At 35.4% G+C, this 14,880-nt stretch overlaps 1 protein-coding gene across 1 annotated transcript; it reads right to left on the bottom strand.

The window, feature by feature from the left end:
* Positions 1-591: 591 nt before the first annotated feature.
* Positions 592-6,140, bottom strand: LOC105045492 (flavonoid 3',5'-hydroxylase 1-like). Its single transcript, XM_010923786.4, has 2 exons — positions 5,155-6,140; positions 592-1,369 (listed from the first exon to the last, which is right to left on the bottom strand). The coding sequence occupies exons 1-2, from the start codon at positions 6,034-6,036 to the stop codon at positions 743-745; spliced, it is 1,509 nt and encodes a 502-aa protein (XP_010922088.1). The 5' UTR covers positions 6,037-6,140; the 3' UTR covers positions 592-742.
* Positions 6,141-14,880: the final 8,740 nt, after the last annotated feature.

The raw sequence follows: 14,880 nt of genomic DNA, 5'->3' as shown, positions 1-14,880 counted from the left end.
ATATAAACTAGAATTTTTCTTAATTCACAATCAATTAATGTGAAAGTAATGATGTTCTTCTTTTTGTACCACGGGATCTTTAAGACGTATCTTTTGTGGAAGTGCAGTATTAAATTATAGAGGACTTGGACTAAAGTATTGCAGTGTGAATATAATGCCTGTTATTCGGGCGCAAAGGCATGCTATGTTAGAGCCTCGGCCAAGAAGGTTTTTACTTCTAGTATTAGTATGACAGGTTTTGTAATATAACAACTAACATGATTTTCTATAAAGAATATTTGGAATGGAAAATTGTGTGCGCCTCCAGAGGGTACCCAAAATGCCTGGAAAGCCCAATTATTTGGTAACTACAGGGGGAAACTATGACATTTTAGCCCAGAATCAGGATTCCAACATCCTACATATCACATCCAAAGCCAGGTTCACACCCTCTCTTTCGGACATTCTGAGTGTCTTTCGCGGTTCCTAAAACATGGGCAGGTCAGTATTAACAGAAGGTGAAATACATTCAACTAGATAGGTGCAAGGTATATATATTGGGATGCAGTGCTACCATTGCTGCTCAGATAAGTTAGGTCTGATTAAGATAGGTTACACCTGATCTATTGGAATATTGTTATGCTTATAAACTAAGTACATTGCATATGTTTCTAATATCACCAAGAAGGAAATTAAAAAAAAAAAAAATCCAAACAAATTAAGATAACATCCTTTGGCCACAAACCCATAGAATTTAACCACGTTAAATGTAGAGGTCTGGTGCTAGGCGTGGGCTCACCACTGCCCTCAGAGGCACAGCCTTTGGAACTACAAGTCCAGGGGCCTCATCCATGTTAAGCTCCTCTCCTTCAGGGATCTTCCAATCAAATGAGTGCACCAAAGTCGCAAGAATGTAATGCACCATGACCAACCCTGCCAGCTTGCCAGCACAAATCCTTCTCCCTGCACCGAACGGTATGAGCTCGAAGTCATTACCTAGTGGCTCAATCTTTGCACCCTTGCCACTTAAAAACCTCTCAGGATTGAACTCCAGTGGATTCTTCCACACATCTGGGTCCCTGCCAATAGCCCATATGTTGACGAGGAGCCTAGTGTTCTCTGGGATGTGGTAACCATCAACCTCGCAAGCTTCGAAGGAGAAGTGGGGGAGGCTGAGTGGTGTTGAAGGGTGCTTTCGAAATGCTTCCTTGCAAATTGCTTGTAGGTATGGGAGTTTCGGTATGTCGGATTCTTCGAGTCTTCGATCTCTCCCGATGACTTCATCGATCTCAGACTGCACACGCTTGAGGATGCTTGGATTCTTCAGCATTTCAGCAAGTGCCCACTCAATTATGATGGAGGCTGTATCAGTGCCAGCAGTGAACATATCCTGCAAGAGGGATGGAATAGTTGATGCGTACAATGAAAAAACTAGTTGATAAAATCCACAACTTTCACAAAGTAATGGCATGTAAACAGTTTGGTTACACAGATACGCCACTAGTAGCTAGATAATGGCTATTATCTTATTGTTTCATTGTACCAGAAATTATATAAGGAGTAAATTGGTTACATTATTCGATCTTCTGATTGATAAGATAATAAACTAAGGGTCTTCATTGATGTTCTTATAAATATAGGGATATGTTAGTCCAAAATATGTAATCATACCCTATGAATCATGGTTCTGTCAATGGTGCAGTTATTTTGCTGTTACTAATTTACCTATTACTCAATTTTTGCGGTCATAAAGGCTAATTGCGACTTTTGGTATTTGCCAACTAAATTATCATGATGGACTCAAAGCTGCTTAGGTCATGTTGCCATCCACTGGGTCACAGTCTCTTAGAAGCCGTAGAATAATATTAATTATTAATTTTTAGAAATTTTTTTTTTGACGTTTATGGGTGATAGATGCAAAAGATCAACCACTCTTTATTACGTTGAAAGTTGGACTTGAATTTAGGTCACTAATACTTGAATCTGGATCACTGGAAGCCGGTTTTATTAATTTTGCCTTCTGCACTTTCCATAACAAAGAACAAGTTCATTGCAGCTAGCAAGTAGTTCGGGTTGTATCTTTTGCATGAGAGAATGAATTTCTTTTTTTTTTTTATGAACTCTTAAATCGTATTTTGCACAGTTTTCAAAATATGACAAACTTTTCACCTACAGTAAATTATGAAGTTGATGTCGTATTTTGCAAGCTATATAAAGATTATATCAAAAAAAAAATATATGTAAAATGTGATCCGACAGTTGACATCATGAAAGAGCGAAAGATGCAACCCACGTCGTCTCAAGATTTTTTTAAGATGAGCAGGTAGGAAAAACGTATGATATCGGGAGCAGTTGCATCATCATTCAGCTACAGGAAAGCCCATGGTGGCTGTAATTGATGGGACATGGACCGCCTTCAAAGTTACCTAATCTGAACTAATCCAGAGATGCCGTGCCGCCCGCGTTTTACCTTCCAAATAAGCCATCCAAGAAAAAGCTTTTATTAAGGCTAATGTCATAAGATATCTTGTTGGGTGACAATGACTAATATGTATTCCAATTTTCTTTATAAAAATAAAGGCTACAGAAATACTGATTTAAAGAAAAATTCAATTCCTTCCAGGGATCATCTTATGTTCGAGCCTTCAGCATGTTTGCAAACCAAACCATAATTTTATAAAAACAAAATATTATATATATATATATATATATATATATATATATATATATATATATATATATATATATATATATATATATCCTTTTAAACATTCAAATTTATATAGATATCTTTTTAAAATTGATATTTACATATATATTTTTATAAAATATTTGATTTACATGTATACCCTTCTTTTTCTTTATTTTTTATATATATACCCACATCATCTAATGCCATTAAAAAATTAACGATTTAAAATTTAAAAGACTGAAATACCTTTATGGGTATATATGCAAAAAAAAATTATAAAGATATATATACAATTAGCAATTTACGAGGGTATACAAATAAATATTAATTTTAAAAGGGTATTCATGCAAATTTTGACATTTAGGAGGATATAAAGGTAAAAATTTTTAATTTAATTTTTTTCTATTGTATGTTATTTTAACGAGATGGAAAGAATTTAAACACATTAATTAATGTTATAGTAAGGGTGATTCAAGTACATTAATTTTTATCTATTACTTCTTTGTTGGTGTTTGTAGTAGGAACGGTTCACTTGTTTAAAGATTTTGTTCATCTATTGTCATTATTCTCAATAGCAATAGCTGAGATATCAGTCCCTAATGCAGCTGGACGCTCAATTTCATTCTATTTTTAGTTCTCCTTTTGATCATCTACTCGAACCTCCCATATGGCAGCTACTTTACCTCTACTTTGATCTTGGCTACCTAATGTTGATTGAGAAAACTGTATATCATTAACCTCTTTTGTGATAAATAAGAAGTACTCCATCAAATCTTTATATTCTTCAAACAAACTCATTAGTTTATGATCTGTATCTAGAATCATATAAGATTTAGGTGATAAATGTCTAACCATAGATCAAATCTTTATAGTCTCTTTAAGCTTCAATTGAATATGTGCACTATATCATCATATAGATCTATGTAAGAATAGTAGTCAACATCAACTAACCAGCTTTTTTATCTCCCAAAATAATATTTTATTCTTATAGAATTCTTAATCTTCTTAAAATAACCTCTAAATTTCATCTTCAACTTGAAAAGCGGTTGCTCCATTCTAATAAGCCTGGACATAGAATAAGTAACTATTCATGATAAATCATATACGAAATAAAAATTAATATGATATAAAAATAAAAATAAAAATTATATCCAACAAAGAAGTAATAGATAAAAAATAATGTACTTGAATCACCCTTGTTATGACATTAATTAATGTGTTTAAACTCTTTCTATCTCGTTAAAATAATATATAATAGAAAAAAATTAAATTAAAAATTTTTGCTTGTATACCCTCCTAAATATCAAAATTTGCATCAATATTTTTTCAAAATTAATATTTATTTATATACCCTCATAAATTACTAATTGCATATATACCCTTATAATTTTTTTTTACATATATACCCATAAGGGTATTTCAGTTATTTAAATTTTAAACCATTAATTTTTTAACGGCGTTAGATGACGTGGGTATATATATAAAAAATAAATAAAAAGAAGGGTATATATGCAAATCAAGTATTTTATAAGGATATACATGCAAATATCAATTTTGAAGGGGTATCCATGCAAATTTGGATGTTTAGAAGGGTATATATGCAAAAATCTCAAAAAAAAAAACCTAACAGTGCGGGAAATAATTTTCAAATCCCGATTTTTCTCTTTGCTTTTTTTGGGTCTTCCAAAATGACATGGCATAATCTACCTCATCTTTTGTTTGGTTATTATTGTACAGCTGATTATGCCCTTTAGTTGGAGATCTAATTTCCAATTTTTGATTTCAAAAGCTTTTTAATATTTAATCCATGCAAAACAGATATAATCGAATGCGATATAGCATGGTTAAATATGTGGAGAGAGTAGACATAAGCATGTTAAAACATTGAATAATATAAAATGCCAAACATGCAAGGACTAAACATAAAATGAGAGTCAACTAAGAAATGCATGCTAATAAGGGAGAAAGTAGTATGGATAATATCTGTTCAGATTTATTTTAATATCTGTATCAATTCAGATATAGATAAAAGTTTGAGAATCTGACTAATATCTGTATTCATATCCATATCCATAAAAAAAAAAAAATATGAATATGGCTAAATGTCCATTTTGTATTCGAATATCTAAATCTACTTATAATTCTATATAATGTTATATAGCACTTATTAATTTTTAAAAAATATATAATTATATAAATATATTATTAATTTAATTTATCATCTATTTGTAATATTTTCTATTTTATAGTTATAAAATTTAATTATCCAACTTATACCTATAATTATATCAATATTTTTAATATCTAAATTATACCTGTATCTATTTAAAATAAATATAGATATCAATTTTTTATCTAAATAACATCTATACCCGACGAGGCTACAGAGATGCTGCCTCATCCGTAATCCCAAGATATTTTTGTTACTCCTAAGCACAGTCCGTGCAGTAGCCTAAGAAGATCTGAGGATTAAGAGAGCTTACAAATATTAGTCCCTTGATATTGACGTCGGACAGCGTCTCCCCATCCGCATCCTCTTTATTCGCCATGATCAGATCCAAAACGTCCGGCCTCCCTTCCCTCTCCATCGCTGAGGCTGCATGCTCTTCCAACAACTTGGTCACCATCGCGTCGAACCTTTCATGCAATCGCCTCAGCTTCCTTTGTATCCCTTGGAGGTCCATCCACGCCACCGCCGGCAAGAAATCACCGATGTTGAACAGCCCTCCCCCGGTCAACAGATCCACTACCATGTCCCTGAACTCGTTCGAATCCCTGCCTTGCGAGTCGAAAACTCGCTGGCTTAGCATCACCTGTCCTATAACGTTGGCCATGGCGCAGACCACCAACTCAGATAGCACGATAGGTTGCGACTTCTGGCTGGAGTCGTGCATGGTGTGGAGAAGATGGCCTACTTCAGCTCGTCGGACCGGGGACCAGCTGGAAAAGGCCTTGCCGCCGAGCATGTGAAGGCTGCAGAGCCTGCGGAGGAGCTTCCAGCGAGAGCCGTAGTCGGCGAAGGCGAGTGTTTGTTTGTTGTAGGTGATGTCCTTGATGCTGATGACCGAGGGGCGGTTGGCGAACTGGACATCGAGGGTCTTGAGGAACGTGCGGGCGGCATCGGGGGTCGAAGCCACGACGATGCCGGAGGTGCCCATTTTGAGGTACATGATGGGGCCGTAGCGTTTGGCGAGGCCGGCGAGGGCCGAGTGCGGTGCACTGCCAATGAGGGGGAGTGCGCCGAGCACAGGGAAGCCGGTCGGGCCCGGTGGGAGGCGACGGGTGGATCGGAGCCTGCGGTGGAGGAGGAGCAGGAGGGTGAGGTAGAGGATGCCGCAGGCAAGGAAAAAGGGGCCAATTGCCATGGTGGTAGGGTTTGTGAGGGACCTCCCTACCTGAGAGAGGGAAGGATCGTATGGTATGTATGGAGAGAGGTTCAATGAGTAAAGAGAGGAACTTGGCAACTACTAGTTTGAAATTAAGGTGGTGGGATGGGGGACAACAAAAAACTAGAAGCTAGGGTCATTGACTTGGCACGATGGGCCCGTATCTAAGTGATTATCTATGAGGTCATAGAGAAATTTTTTGTGCACCGCCGGCGGTGCAGAACTGCACGCACCCCCGGTGGTGATTGATTCATGTATGGGACCGGAGTGCAGCAAATATATGATCAAGATGTGATGTATGAAAAAATATTTTTTTTTGTCGGCTTTGTGTGGGAATCAATCACCGCAGGTGGTGCGTGTGATTCTACACTGCCCATGATGCACGAAAAATTTCTGATGAGGTCATTGACTTAGTATGATGGGCTCGTATCTAAGTTATCCTCTATGAGGCCAGGTGAGCTGCCAATCTCAGGGAGGGAGGATACTTGCTTTACAGAGAGCTTAAACTTTAATGAGTAAAGATAAGAGCTTGGCAACCGCTTGTATGATATATGTTAAAACATTTGTGAAAGAAGAGAAAATAAGGGGAAGAAAGAGGAAGAAAACAAATTTTATTATCTTAATTTTAATTTCATTCAATATATCTTAGAAAATTTTTGCACTAGTATACAGACTCTATAACAAAAAAATAATAACAACTAACAAAATCGTGCTAATAAAAAAAATGACACAAAATTATACTATTAAAAAAAAATACTATGAGATCACATGAATAAAAAAACTATTAGAGGTTGATCTATTATCTCTAAAATCATACTCACACGTTTCGACCCTCAAAATCAAGATAGTGCTGTAGATGCTAACTTAAGTTTGAAAATTATTATTCTTTATATAAATAAAAATATTATAAAAGAGAAGTCTGGCGCTCAAAAAGAAGCTAGTAGAAAAGTGATAATTTTCATAGACAAAAATACCACAAAATAGATGATTAGTACTTAAAGTGAAGATGATCGAAGGTCGATGATCCTCATGGATAAAAATATCATAGAAGAGATACTACAAGAATTTGAATCTTTCACGACGTTTAAAAATTGAAACGTCGCGAAAACATAAATTATTTGACGATGTTATGAAACGTTGCTGATAAGATGGATTATGTACGATGTTTGAGTAAATATTGTGGATTGTAACAATATCTTTGCATGATGTTTGAGGCTAAAATGTTGCGTTTTGGCCTAAAAAAATTTTTCTCATTTTTTTTTTGCATCTAGATATTTTTAATTTTTTTTTGCCCACTGTTTACCCCTACCTCAAAATAAACCCGCGTGCCTCTCTTACCCATGCCCCAAAATTAACCCGCGGTGATCCCTGTTCTCTCGATGCCACGACCTCTTACCCTCACGACGCACGCTACGGCCGTCCGCCTCCTCTCACGGACCGTCGTTCGCCACCATACCACCGTCGTTCTCCCGATGCCACTGCCTCTCACCCTCGCGATGCACGCCGCGGCCGTTCGCCTCCTCTCATGGACTGTCATTCGCTACCACCACCATTCGCAGTCTCTCACAGACCACCGTTCACCTCCTCTTACTGACCTCCATTCGTCTTCTCTCACCCACACCACCATCGTTCAAAGTTACCGACCTCCATTCATCTCCGACCTCCGTGGTCTATTCAGACTTTCCATCTGCCGGCCATCGCCGTCTTTTCGAGGTCTTGTCTTCTCCCATCGGCACTTTTGTTTTTCCTTAGAAAAGACAGAGCCTTCATCTTCTTCCTCTATCACCGTCGCCATCATCAGTCTTCCCATCTTCGCTCATTTCCGTCGTCGTCGTCGATCTTCCCATTTTCACTCATCATCGTCATCGTCGCCGCCGTCGTCGTCGCCATCCCTATTGCTTGTTTCTTGTTCCAGTATTGCTTGTCCTGATCATTTCTCTCAAGTATTGCTTGTCCGATCCCTGATAATTTTTCTATTCATTTGGCTTTGTTTTGGCATTCCGAACAGGCATGTTTGAATGGTCAAATTCCCTATGGACTGTGGTGATAGCTACCAATCAAATTTTAAAAAAAATAATTTACACGCTTTGACATTAGATTGTGAATATCTTTCCTCAAGTTAACATTAGATTATAAATAATTTACATGCTTTGAGGTATTTGTTGGTTGCTAATTAATTAAGAAGGTGAAAGAAAATAAATTTATTAGGCGAGATTATCCTTAATCTATTGTTTGTCACTAAAGTATGATTCAGGGAGGGAATCAAAAAGAAAACAATGCAAGAATCTTTTTTTTCTATTATTTGTTACTAAAGTATGATTCAGGGAGAGAATCAAAAAGAAAATAATGGAGAACGCAAGCAGGCATTGTTAGTTCAAAAAAAAAAAATCATAGTATATGGTAGGGCACGCATTGTAGGACCACCAATATGGGTGGTTTGCCAGGATCAATCACATTTAAAAAAAAAGAATATATCAAAGCTTGCTCAACTAGTGTAAATTTTCTTAATTAAATTAGCAAGAATATAAGTTGACCATTCTCTGGTGCCACATGGGGTGTGTGTGTACATATATATATACGTATATGTATACATATGTATGTATACATGTATGTCTATGTGGGCGAGAGAGAGAGAGAGAGAGAGAGAGAGGGAGGTATTATAAAAAAGTAAGAAAATATTTAGATGTGAATTGTAGGAGACTGCAAATATTTGGAGGTTTAAATTCGGACCAGTCCAATACTTGATCCAAATAAATAATTCATATTTTTTTGTGTTAATGCCTACTCTGCTACTCTTCTTTCTTTGCTCTTTTTTCTTGCCATTTCTTTTGTAAAGACATGATTTAAATAGCACATTTACTGAAGTTTGTTTGGATTTTAATGATAGGCATTTGTATATAACATGGATAAGTGTTAGATGCATTGTGTTAAGTTCTCTCACGAATACATAGAGGGAGTCAAATCATGTATGACTTTTATGGCTCAAAATAAGGGCAAAGATTATGAAATTTGATGTCCTTGTTCATATTGTTTGAATATTTATACAGAGCCTCAAGAGAATGTCTTCGATTATCTATTGAGATTTGATATAAATCAATCATACACTAGATGGATATTTCATGGCGAACAGGTAGAATTTCAATTCTTCAATAATCGAGATAAATTTTCATGTGTAGATATAGAAAGTGACGAGTTAGGCAATGACTCAAATGAGGATGATAATGATGATGGGATAAGAGACTTGCTACGTGACGTCGGTAGTTTTTTTAATGATTGTCCTATTGAGAAAAATTTGGAGGCTTCTACAGGTGCTAGCCATTCTTGTACTGATGCCTTTAATGATTTATTGATGGAAGCTACTGAAGAGTTGTATCTGGGATGTATAAAATTTTTAAAATTATCATTTATTATAAAGTTACTCCATTTGAAAGTATACAACAAATAGAGTAATAAGTCCTTTGATATGCTATTGTTATTACTAAGAGATGTCTTGTCTAATGGTCAATCCTTGCTAAAGTCTTACTATGCAGCAAATCGCTTTCTACGAAATTTGGGCTTGGATTATATGCCAATACATGCATGTAAATATGACTGTGCTTTCTTTTGGAAAGAGCATGAAAACTGTGACCGTTGTCCAAAGTGTGGAACATCGAGATGGATGATTAATGATATTGGTAAGGATGAGAAGATTCCTTATAAAATGTTACTATACTTTTCATTGAAGTTTAGACTGCAATGATTATTTATGTCGAGAAAAATAGTTAAAAAAATAAGATGGTACAAAGAAAAATCTAGAAGTGAGAGTAACATCATGATTCATCCATCTGATGGTGAAGCTTTGAAGAGTTTTGACGAACAGTATCCAGAGTTTGCTAGAGAATCCCATAATGTGAGGTTTGGCTTAGCAACGGATAGATTCAATCCATTCAGCAACATGTTTAATGCCTATAGTATGTGACCTATTGTTCTTTTGGCATATAATTTATCCCCTTGGATGTGCATGGATGAGTCATTCTTTATTCTGTCACTACTTATTCCGAGTTCGAAAACATCGGGTAGAGATATTGATGTCTACTTAAAGCCATTAGTAGATGAGTTGAATGAGTTATGGAATAAGGGTATTGATGTTTTTGATGCTTCATATGGCCAAAATTTTTGAATGCATACGGTTCTATTGTGGACTATTAATGATTTTTCAGCTTATGATAATATTTCTGGATGGGTTACTAAAGGGTATATGGCATATCCTGTTTGTAATAAGCATACCCCTTCTCGTAAATTGAGAAGCAAGATTGGTTATCTGAGCCATCGGTGTTTTCTTCCTTATGACCATGCATGGAGAAAGAGCAAGAGATTTGATAGCAAGGTGAACTATCGACCCTCACCTATCTTACCAAATGGAGATGATGTGATGCAACAACTATCCCATTTGAAGAACATAGACTATGAAAAGTATCCTAACAATAAAAAGAGATCGAGATCAGCAGAAGAGTTGAATTGGATAAAAAAGAGTATTCTTTTTGAGTTACCATATTGGTGTAAATTGAGATTGAGGCATAACCTTGATGTCATGCATATTGAAAAGAATATTTGTGACAATATCCTTAGTACCTTTTTAAATCTTAAAAGTAAAACGAAGGATACTATCAAGGCTAGACTCGACTTGAAAGACATAAAAATTCGAAAAAAACTACACTTGGTGAAGAAAAATGATGGATCCTATATAATTCTTCCTGCATGCTACATAATGTCGAACACTGAAAAGAAAAATTTTTGTGAGTTTCTTAAAGGGATAAAGTTTTCGGATGGGTATGCATCTAACATATCTCGATGTGTTAATGTTGAGGAAAAGAAGATTATGGGACTAAAAATCTATGATTGTTATGTTCTCCTATAAAGCATTCTTCCTATAGGCATGCATGGAATCTTGAAGAAGGATATGACAGCCGCATTGATGGAGTTAGATGATTTCTTCCATTGAATATGTCATCAAATTTTGATTATGGATGATATCGAGAAGATGTGCACAGACATATCCTTGATACTATGCAAACTTGAAATAATTTTTCTGCCAACTTTCTTTGATGTGATGGTATATTTGACTGTTCATTTGCTAAATGAAGCCTTGCTAGGTGGATCAGTGGCATATCGATGGATGTATCCAATCGAGAGGTATCATAGTAACTTCTTTTAGATTTTGAATTCTGAATTTAGATAATTATTTATGTTATGTAATTATTCTAAATTTTGAATTTAGGTTACTTGGCTCTTTAAAGAAATTTATTCAAAATAAAGCTCGTCCAGAAGGATCTATTGCTGAGGCATATGTAGTCAAAGAATGCTTGATATTTTGTTTTATGTACCTTCGAGGTAACGAGACCCACTTTAATGTGAATGAGTAAAACAATGATAAAGCCAATGAAAGTGGCATAACAGTGTTTTTCCAACAAGTTAGGATATTTGGAGTAACTCAGTTTGTTTCCCTAACTAAAGAAGAGCAAGATATGGCTCATTGGTATATGCTTATCAATTGTGAAGAAATGGAGCCTTATTTTGAGTAAGTTCTTACTACCTAAATTTTATTATTAAATATTTGATATAGAAATATGGTAGTAAATGATACCTTTGTTAGAAAGCATAAGATTGAGCTGATGGAGCAAAGTTCGTTCAATATTGAGAATAGACATAGAAAATAATTTTCTTTGTGAATAAAACATCGAGTGAGAACACAAACTCTATGAGATTATTTGTGTGCATACATATTGTATTTTTATATATTCAACTAATATAATTTATTTTACATAATGGTAGATTGCAACATTGTACAGACCAGACGAGAAAAGTAGAATTGAGTCTTTATATGTGTTGGCATATGGACCTCATATTTTGGTACAAAAATACTCGGGATGTATTGCAAACGACGTGCGATTCCACATTGAAGTTCCTGATTTTCGTAAAAGGTCGCAAAATAGTGGTATTGTGGTAAAAGAAAATCATGGAGATGATATCATCAAATTTTTTGAGATATTAATAGACATTATTCAATTGGATTATGTCAAGGATAAAAGTATTGTTCTTTTTAAGTGTAAGTGGTATGATCTTGGGTCTAGAAACGCTAATATCAGGATTAATAAAAATGTGCAAAGCATAAATATAACCAGATTATGGTATAAGAATAATCCATTTATTCTTGCAGACTAAGCGAAGCAAGTTTATTATTTACAAGGTACAAAATTAGGATAAAACTGATATGTTGTGCAAGAATGTCAGCATAGACATGTGTATGACATCCTTATTGGTGCAACAACAGAAGAAGATTCTGATGATGAAGAGGGTCTTAAAATGACTCTTGCAGATATTAAGGAATGTCACATAGAGTCATTAGATAGAGATGATGTCAAACCTGATGTAGTAGATGACACTTTGTTGAATACAATGCGAGGTTTACATCATGAAGTAGAAGAGTTAGCAATAAGGAAAGATGAGGATGAAGATGATATCTTAGCAGAATATTGCACCGAAGATGATGATCAACAGAATGATGATGACAATGATCATGACAATGATTTATTTTGCTTTCCAACTATCCAATATCATGTAGCAAATTATTGTTTCGTTAGTGTGGCTGATTTGGAGTTGGTAGGTACATCTTACTGGTACAATTCTGACTGCAGCATTGATATTTTTTTTCTTTCTCTAATTATTGTTTTTCTATGTACAATTGTGAGGTTGCAATGATCTTTTTTTGGGGACTCTATAGTGTAAACATACATAAAAAATTACATATACACATGTATAATAGTAAATTACCTACACATGTATATAGACTATGCGTGATAAACTAGCTTTAACTTAATGATAAACTGTCTACATGAATATCTTAAAGTTGACCTTAGTTGATTTAGTTTAAAATCTTGACATTGATTTCATTTGACTATATATTGTTGGTATTCTCATGGCACTGGAATTGTCTAAGAAAAAAAAAGTACCAACAGCCATCAATCCAGATCCACCGCATTTCACTTAGCAACCATCGATCTAGAGAATGGTCTTGCCGTCACAGTTACGGTCAAGGTACCAGTAGCTTCTTCAGAGCTGTAACACTGTGACTATACCACCTTCCTCTCAATCGCCACTAGCTCATATTCCACCAGCTTCTTTGGATCCGACACTATCAGAAGTCACATCTTCAGCTCCATCTCTGGCTGATGTTGCACCCCCTCTATCTAGGTACCAGCAGCTTCTCAGTGTCATGGTGTCGTGGCTCCACCACCTTCCTCTCAGTCACCATCTGCTCATATTCCATTAGGTTCTCTAGATCCAACACCAGCAGAAGTCATATCTCCTACTCCACCACCTTCCTCTAAATTGTCATAAGTTGATACACCACCTATCGAGCCAGAGCCTACTGAGCACACACATCCTACCATGAACTTGATTCCTAATGTTAGCTCTGTAGGTACAAATCATTATATGCCTATTTGTATTCAATATCACCTAAATATTTTTAAATTAACATTCTTATTATTACTTGCTTATCTTGTAGGATCCACGAGCATGGATGGATGAAAAAAAAGAGATTGTACTAGAGGAGTTGGGTTAAGTAAGATAAACAAGACTCTTGGTAAAAAAATAGAGATCAACATCTCAATAAAAGAAGGATGACCCACTAATGCTATTTAATCCACGAAGTTATCCAATGAGCTTGGTATGATAGCTCGAAATATCTTACCTATCAAGCTTAGATGGATCAAATTAATAGAGGTGGAGATGTAGATTGCATTTGATAAACTAGAGGTAAGTAGGAATCATTATAGTTGTATTTGTATCCTATGCATATTTGTTAACTATTATTTAATGCTTGTTTGCAGCAAAAATTGAATGTCAAGGGTTTAAGGATGGATGAGGAAGTTTGTGCTAGTGTCAAGTTTCTTTCATTGAAGTCAAAGGATCAAAGCTATCGAGTACATATGCATTACCTTAACTATGAAAAAGACTTAGAGCCAAGTACTATGACCACAGTAGAGTGGATAGATCTTTGTACTTACTGGAGCAAAGAAAAGATACAGGTCAGTATAAGTTGCATTATGTTTGCATGTAAATATCTTTTTTAAAGAATCTACTTTATGTTGACTGACATAAAGTTTTCTATCTTTTCAGCTAACATGTGAGCATAACAAAAAATCTAAAAGTTTTATCAAGTGTCAAGCAAACATTGGGTCAAAAGCTTTTGTACCTATACGGCATGAGATTGTGAGATGTCGTACTTTGTTTATGACTAATATCATTTGTTATTTAAGTTTCTTGCAATAGTAACTCATCTTTTAAATAGAGTAAGAATGAATTGAATGGAGAAGAGTGTGATCGAATTATATTGTAGTATCGTACTCATTACATTTCAGGTCATGGTGACACTCTAGGTACATGGAAAATTTTCGAGTGCGAGGCAAAATGGGTGAGGATACTACATAAAAATAAAATTATGATTACTGTTTTAAGTGAGCTTAGTTTTTGTTTTGGAATTAATCCTCTTCGAATTTTGTTAGAATGAAATGATGCAGGTGCTAGAGCAGTCCATATCCGATGGTCATCCTATGGCAGCAGACCAGATATGCGATAAAGTTCTGAAGACCAGACTAGATTATGTCTGTGGTTTAGGAGTTGGACTTCATCCAGAAGGAAAGAGTTCCTCTTTTACGTCTAAGAAGAGACTTCAAAAGGAGTTGGAACAGTCGTAAAAGCATAATTAAGAGATGAAAAATGAGATTGTAGACATTAAGGTGCAGATGGAGTGTCAACAAAATATTTTGAAAGCTTTTTGTG

This window comes from Elaeis guineensis, chromosome 5 (genome assembly GCF_000442705.2).
Source record: "Elaeis guineensis isolate ETL-2024a chromosome 5, EG11, whole genome shotgun sequence".
NCBI classification, from domain to species: domain Eukaryota; kingdom Viridiplantae; phylum Streptophyta; class Magnoliopsida; order Arecales; family Arecaceae; genus Elaeis; species Elaeis guineensis.
Note: the sequence above shows the minus strand (reverse complement) of the source record. Positions and strands in the feature narration are given on the sequence as shown.